General features: G+C 40.1%; 1 protein-coding gene across 1 annotated transcript in view; it reads left to right on the top strand.

Moving 5' to 3' along the window:
- The window catches only part of Erlin1 (ER lipid raft associated 1), a 27,883-nt gene extending 20,148 nt beyond the window's left edge, over nt 1–7,735 (top strand). Inside the window, exons 9-12 of the mRNA XM_055591658.1 lie at nt 741–832; nt 2,124–2,213; nt 3,439–3,518; nt 5,522–7,735. Coding sequence (XP_055447633.1) covers nt 741–832; nt 2,124–2,213; nt 3,439–3,518; nt 5,522–5,743 — 484 coding nt within the window. The 3' untranslated portion in view covers nt 5,744–7,735. The remainder of the gene's footprint in view (nt 1–740; nt 833–2,123; nt 2,214–3,438; nt 3,519–5,521) is intronic.
- Nucleotides 7,736–8,116: the final 381 nt, after the last annotated feature.

The following is an 8,116-nucleotide window of genomic DNA, read 5'->3' as shown; positions in this document are numbered from 1 at the left end:
TTATTATTATTATTATTATTATTATTATTATTATTATTATTATTATTTTGTGATAATCAAATCTGGGTCTTTGCACATTGCTTGTAGGGAGGTTTTGCCTGATGAGTGTGAGTTGACTTTTGAGTCTTTTTCTTTTTTATGTGTTCTGAACTGACCAGAAAGAAGTTACCTGACACACACACACACACACACACACACACACACACACACACACACACAGTATTAGGGAGGAGAAAGAGAATATAGCAAGTATATAGATTCAGAGTCCAAGGCTCTGTAGTGGAATAAACCTGAGTCCTTTTTGTTCCTAGTTTATCTTTTGTTTTAGAGTTTTATTTCTCCTCCTTCCTTGTAGAACTGTTTGTACTTTAAGAGTATAAGGCAAAAAGTGTCAAGCAGGGAAGTAGATTATGAATCTGAGCTACTAATAGGAACAATGTTTATTCAAGGATCAGGAGAGTATCTTAAACTTTAGATATGATTGCTTCTACTAACAAATGAATTGTATGGGTTCTTTCCTCCCCTCCTTCTATCCCTCACTGCTCACCCTCTCTCCTTTCCTCTTCCCTCCTTCCCTTCTCTCTCTGTCCTTGTTCAGAAGGGTCACACACATTTAGATAAGCTTGAGCTACACTCTGAAACCTGCATGTTCCTGTGCTGTATCTCAGTACCACAAAGGAGGGAGGAGGAAGAAGGGAAGGGAAAGCCTTTTCTGATTTTTATAATGTTTTACTTCACAGGGAGGCAGAGAAGACAAAACTTCTTATAGCTGCCCAGAAACAGAAGGTTGTGGAGAAAGAAGCTGAGACAGAGAGGAAAAGGGCTGTTATAGGTATGGATTTATTTGTGAAATGAATGTCTCTGACTATAGGTACTGTGACTTTGACCTTCTTAATCAATTTTATGTTGGATAATGAGGGGACTCAACACAGCATTGTGTGTATTGAAAGAATTCTGGGAACTTGATTGTATACTCAGATGTCCTTAAATCTTTAAAAGTAAATGATTCCAGTAGGTAATGAAGTGTAGCCTTGTTCATTTTCAGTTTGCAGTGTAATTCATTTTGTGAGCAGGAATCAGTTCATTGTGGTGAATTCCTGCAGAAGAGTTACTCTCTAGTTTGCTATTTCTGCAGCACTGCTATGTGATGACTGTCCTTTCGGTGCCTCTGTGCTCACATGCAGTTTTTCTAGAGCAGCGTGGGACAGTGCCTGTGCCAGCTTTTTCCTCTGTCACAATGGAACAGTCCAACCACTAAGAATTTAAGAAGTTCTTAAAGCATTTTTTTGTATGTTGACTCTAGTAATTTCAGAACGTATAATTTTGTTTTGTTTTAAATTTTGCTTTTCTAATAATTTGTTTCTATTATAGTTTGTAATCTGTTGGTTGCTAATAGATTGAAATTCAAGGAAAAATAGTACTTTGGGGCAGGTTATTGAGAAGCACTGTGGAGAACATGCCTCAGAACAGAATTGCTGAGTCACGGTGTGTTCCTGTGTTCAGTCTTCTCTTGTTACAAACTACTCTCTCCCTCGTTCTTCATCTCACTGTCCTCAGCAATGTCTGATTCTGAGTTCTGTCCTACTGTCCTGAGTTATTTTTCTCCTGTGCCCTCACGCTGTGAAGTTACCAGACCTCAAACATCTGTGTCACTTAAAACACAGGCTTTCTTTACTGTCTTCTCTTGTTGTCTGGCTCCATATTCTCTTTTTATAGTTGTTGTTGTTGTTGTTTAACTATATATCTTCTTATATACTTCCTGACATACCCCTACCAGGTAATGTCCATAATTTCCTCAAAATATCTTCTTGGTTTAATTTCCTTTATTCTGTTTTTCTCTTGTGACCTTATGTAGTTGTCCTATGTTTCCATAAGTTTGTGTTGCTTCACTTCTGTACCGTTTTTTACCATTAGCTTGTGAACTATGTCTCATGAAAGACTAAAATCTGTATAACCTTCTTCCCACAGAGCTTGCACTACCAGAATAGGACAGTAAAGAAAGAAATTCCCAGATAAAACCTCAGAAGCAGTTTTACAGTTTACAGGTGTAAAGCCGCATGTAAATAATGCGCCACCATGTGCTGCTGATTCTGAGTGAGTTTCCCTTTGTTGTGTTGTTATAGAAGCAGAGAAGATTGCACAAGTGGCAAAAATTCGGTTTCAACAGAAGGTGATGGAGAAAGAAACTGAAAAACGCATTTCTGAGATTGAAGGTACAGTGATGAAAGGCTAAAAACTTCAGAGTGTCCTAAGCTGCCTTTCTGCCTCAGGACCAGTTCTTGATGGTTTTGTTGGGGAGAGCCATGGGATATTGTGGTCTGGAGGAAGTAGCTAGCCTGACACTCAAGACACAAAACAACAACAGCAAAAAGCAAGCAAACAAAACCTTTTATAATCTAATTCTCTCTTTAGACTGTGTGACTGGTAGTTCAGCCTTTACAGTGGGGTTTATTAGCTCTCACTTTATTCTCTGACGAAATATAAGAATTCTTCAAAATCTTTTGCTGAAACAAAAGAAAGGTGTAGAGAGATGGCTCAGTGGTTAAGAGCACTGGCTACTTCTCCAGAGGACCAGGTTCAATCACCGGACCCATGTGGTAGCTCTCAGCTGTCTATAATTCCAGTCCCAAGGGAATTCAACACCCTCTTGTATATATATGATTCACAAAGATACCCATATACAGGTAAAATACCCATATACATAAAATAAAATGAAAAAAGTTTAAGAATGTGCATGGTAACAGCAGGGGAGATAGCTCAGTGATTAAGAACACATACTACTCTTGCAGATGACCTGAGTTTGGTTCTAAGCATCCATGTCAGGCAGTCCTCAACTGCCTGTAACTGCAGCCTCCAGCTGTCACAAATTAGCTGGGGAAAAGATAAGGTCTGAAAATTCTGTAATTGTGAAAAATCTGAAATTCTGTAATCACGTAGTGTTATGTTTGTAATTGAAGCCAGGGCATTATATATGCTAATACTGATGTTCTTAGGTCACAGTCTTGAAGACACTTATATTCAGCTGTTTCTTATCTCTCTGTGTTAACTGACTCTGGATCAAATTTGCTGAGGGTGGGCACAATGCAATAATAGAGTAGAGCTTTTCAATGTAGACATGGTTAGTGTGCCTGAGCCCTGGCTGGATGGAGGGGAAGGCTTTCTGTGATGGGAAATTGGAGGGAGGTAGAGGAAAAAGGAAACGCTTAGAGAAGAAAATGAGTGAACTCAAAAAAGCTGTTGTTTAATAGTGATGAATGTATTCTCCTTGAAAAGGAGCCATCCTGGGGATTGAGATTTTGAAAATTGTTAATGTCATAATTTAAAGTGAGGCAAACAACTGAAATATTAAGCAGTAGAAAAGGTGCTCTTACCCAGATGAGGGAGCAGAGTGGCCGTTTTCTTTTGTCCCAAACATGCTGTGACTGTTGTATTTGCTAGATGCTGCGTTCCTGGCTCGAGAGAAGGCAAAAGCAGATGCTGAGTATTACGCTGCACACAAGTATGCCACTTCAAACAAGGTGACTGCTCTGCATGCCACGTCCCTAGTAACTTTCTCCTTGGCGTCCGGTTTTCACAGGCTCTCATGTGGTAGAAGTAATTGAATTCAGTGCCAGAAAAGGGTAATGGCCAACCCATCATCAACCAATTATTTAGCAAGATATATTGCTATCCATTGGTTAGGGAGGGAACATTGTCTGTTTTTATAAAAGTAAGGGCTGGAATAAAGATAAGCGGATGCACAAACACAGGTCAAATGCCCGAAAACCATCCACTTGTACTATAAGGGGCTCTGAAAAGTTGGTGATCTCTTGAGTGACAGGAAAAGAGGAAAACTCATTTAGAATAGCTTTCCAGATAGTTAGATTTTCAGGATAGAAGCTGAACTTAAGACCAGTGTTTCCCATCAGAGACATACTTGCAGTTCGGGAGTGAGATGCCTTTTCATTGTTGAAGACTGTCTCACGTATTATGCTACATTTTCCCTCCCTTGCCCTTCCTGCTGCACAGCTCTGGTACTTGTTGTTATAACACCTCTTCACACATACATTTCCACATATGTGTGTGATGCTGACATTGCTAAGTAGATCATGCAATTTGAATGATTAAAATTAATTTAGAAAGGAAGGACAAATTAGAAGAAATGGTGAGATTTGATAGGTTGGCAGAATGTGAGTTGTCAGAACTTTGGAAACCAATATAAAATTAGAAACAATTTTAACATCAGAAGAAACAGAATACAAGTGTGTCAAGATAGAAGCAAGATGGGAAATTTATACATCTAACAGTTCAAGTTGATGGTTGGAGAATGTGGCCAGATAGAAGCATCAGGATCATACTAAGACCAAGCTTATTCTGAAAAGGTCGTAATTTTGTTCCATCTTGAGAATGCTACTCAGATATCAATGTGTTTTTAAAGTGCTTTAAGAAGTAATTTAGTTGTACAGTATGACCAGATTTAATTGCAATGTTTTGGATAAGAAAAAGGACAAGAACCAGCTAGAGAGGGTAGAGATACAGGGATTGAAAGATGTTGAAGTGCAAGAAAGAGTAAGGACAGGAAAGACAGACTCAAGATGGAGAAGGGATTGCTAGAGTGATCCTGGGAAACATTCATAGCACATATTGGGGGGGGGGGGGCAAAAATGAGTTTTAAACCAAAATCAAGTTAGGTTGAATATGTCTGAGCAGTGTGATTTATACAAAATACTTGTATTGGAGCTGATAATGTAGCTCAGTTGGTAGAGTGGTTGGCTAGCATGCCTGGTCCTGAATTTGGTCTCCAGCACACATCAACCTGGGTGTGGTGACAGATCTCTGGAATCCCAGTAATCTGGTGGTGAAACAACATTATTAAAGTTCAAGGTCATCCTCAGTTGACAAAGTTCAGGCTACGAAGCCTGAAATATGTGAGGTCCTGTTTCAAACTTAAATGTTAGTAGAAACAGTTCTGATGGTTGACAAACATCCATCTTATCACAAATGATTTAAATAGCCAACTTCTGGGTAAAAACATGATGCCAGATTAGATGATTTCTTCACATACTCCAGTTCTCAAATTTGGTTGAAAAAGTTGAGTCACTAAGACACCTGGTTAAACAACTGTGAACCTAGGCTTTTCCTTAAAAGCCCTAACATGGAACTGTTGACTTGTGTACCTCTCTCAGGAGAATCAGTAGAAATTCTATATACGTTCCTGGTTGAGTTGAGCTACATGAAATAGAAAAGGCATGTAAGCCACTTTATAAGTTACAAAAGGAATACTATGTTGTTTGACCCCCAATTTATTAAAAAGACATACAATTTATCCTGCATTAAGATGGGAGCTTGTTAAAGGAATTTTAGTCAAGAACTTAGCTGTTAATAGGATAGCCACACTCCAAAGTAAAGTAGGGTCACTGGCAAGCATTCGGAGTTGATTCCTGTTACTCAGGAGAGCAGCTGGAGAAGCAGTCTTAGGGAAAAAGAGATGACTGTTGCATCAAAGTATTCTGATTTTTCTGCTTTTGTTTATCCCATACAGCACAAATTGACCCCAGAATATCTGGAGCTCAAGAAGTACCAGGCCATTGCTTCTAACAGTAAGATCTACTTTGGCAGCAACATCCCTAATATGTTCTTGGACTCCTCTTGTGCTTTGAAATATTCTGATGTTAGGACTGGAAGAGAAGGCTCCCTGGCCCCTGAGGCTGCTCTTGAACCCTCTGGAGAGAGCCCCATCCAAAACAAGGAGAACGCAGGTTGATGCAAGAGGTGGAAATGTGCTCCCATATCAAGATGTGACCCAAGGGGCTAAGTGGGAACAGTAGTTATATGGACTCTTAAGATTCACAGAGAATTTGTACTCTGTTAGGATTCTCTTGTCATAGTCCTGGTTTGCCAGCTGACTGCAGGATAGAGCCAGCTGTCTAGCACTCAAATGGTCTTTTCAGCCACAGTTTTATCAAATATCCTGTATGTGTTCCTTTGTAAACCGGTACTCATGAATGAGGGGAAGTCTGATGCTAAGATACTGCCTGCACTGGAATGTCAAACACTATATAACAAGCTGTGTTTTTTTAAAAGCTGAGGTCTATTGAATAATGTTTACATTGGTCTCTGGGGACATGTGCTCAGACATTCAAGAGCTAGGAGGCTAGAGAGAAGACCATCAGGAAATGGTAAGTTAAGACTGATGACACTTGGGACCCACGCTCCCTTTAGTCTAGTCCCAGAATTCCTCCATGTGGTTAACAGCCAGGCCTCTAGGTTCCTAGGAAATGATCTTCCAGTTGAGCAACCATTTACTTGATACAAATTGTACCTTTCTGTTTTCCTACAGTCAGGTTGGTGGCCTGCAGGGACACGCACTTTGCCACCCAGCCAGAGGTTCCTCGCAGAGATTATTAATCACTAGTTTATTACATTAGCAGACTCAGAGATACAGAAAGCAGCTGAAATTTAAGGGAGATAAAACCTTTACTGCACCAAAGCTGTGGGGCACTGTGTTCTCTCCATTGGGTGATGTCATCAATCTCGCTGCCCCAGCCCATGTGTGACTAAAGTGCCTGGTTTTAGCCACAGACAACTGCTTAAGATGTCGCCTCTTACCCAACCAAAGCTGGGGCAGGGCTTTAACCATACATAGGAGCAGTGTGCAATCCTTAATTCACTGCACAGTATTATAATTTCAGGAAGTTTTTATTTTAAAACTGGATTTGGGGTACATTCATTCTTCCCAGCACTTGTGTCTAAAGGCCAAGGTTCTAGGGTCGCCATGGTCACTAACATACTGATTCTCCTTGAAGCAGTTCACAAAGTAGAACCAAGTGACCTAGAAAGCATCCTTGGTCATCTTTGTCTACTTCTCCTCTGACCCTGGGATGCTGATATCAAAGTTGCTTTTACAACTTTCACCTTCTCTAGAAGATCAGAATTCTGTTGACTTTCTGGACAGCTGTTGAACTTATTTTCCATGAAGATGACAAAGTTAACCTGTGGCTATAGACCTACTTCATCCAGACCTTTCTTCCCCATCACAGTAACTTTCCTGGAACGTTTTGCTACCCAGGTAGACCTGAGTGCGCCCGGCTTGTTGACAGCTCTTGTGTATACTGTATTGAGGCCAGACAGAAAAGTAATGGGCCCACTTCCTGGAACCTCTCAGCTGTTGATCTCACAGTAGCTGGAGGGTTGTGCCAAACATTGAGAAAGAAAAGCCCAGATTTGAAAGGGTCTTTTCCTTTGGCCTCATAGTGTAGAGGCATTTGTAATATGGATAAAATAATTTTTCTCATTTAATTATATAAATTACCTTTAAATGAATTTTGTGTTCTTTAGCCCTTCTTATAAGAATTTTTGAGCTATACAATACTCCTGTCATATTGTTGCTGCAGATAATGATTGTTGTGGGATATCTGGATCATTGAGCTTTGTGCTTTCATTCCTACAGGTGTTTCTTATTCCCATTAGTGAAATGCTGTTGCCCCAAAGTGATGGTTGTGGGTTTTCTTACCAGCCACAGGCCCTGGTGGCAGGGTTGAGAAACAGGGAAGCACTGTTGTGAAAAATTAAACTGTGTATCCACTCGAGCCTCCTGTGGAGTGAGCTTCCCTGGGCCCAGTCAGTGAACTAAGTCTGCCCATCCTTCAGGGATGTTCCTTTTGGTAAATATACACTGTAATCTTTAAGTCTAAATTTATATGTGAAAGCTACCTTTTTTAAAGTAAGACCTAAATAAAAATTATTTTCCTATCAGTGGCTATGTGTGTTTTGTTTCCCCCATACGTCCTCATGCTTTTCTGTGTTAACATGCTTCTGAAGTGGCTTGCCTGTTCCAGCCAGACAGAAAGCCAGTTTGCTGATTGAACTTAATTGTAGAGGCTTGTGCTTTTTCCAAATAATGCCTACTAGGTATGATTTTTTTAAATAACATCTCCACTTTCTCCTTACTTGTAGAATTTGATAAGCATTGTTATTTGTGGAATAAGTCAGGAACGAGGTTGAAGAAGGAAGACAGGCAATGTGCTCCATAGAGCCTCTGCTAGAAGAAAAATAGTTTTACATTGAAGAAGGAACGAGGCAGCTGTATGTTGTCAGCGATAGTGTTGTGGCAAAGCTAACCTCATTAATTCCGAGA

This window comes from Psammomys obesus, unplaced genomic scaffold, assembly GCF_907164565.1.
Source record: "Psammomys obesus unplaced genomic scaffold, mPsaObe1.curated_primary_1811, whole genome shotgun sequence".
Lineage (NCBI taxonomy): Eukaryota > Metazoa > Chordata > Mammalia > Rodentia > Muridae > Psammomys > Psammomys obesus.
Note: the sequence above shows the minus strand (reverse complement) of the source record. Positions and strands in the feature narration are given on the sequence as shown.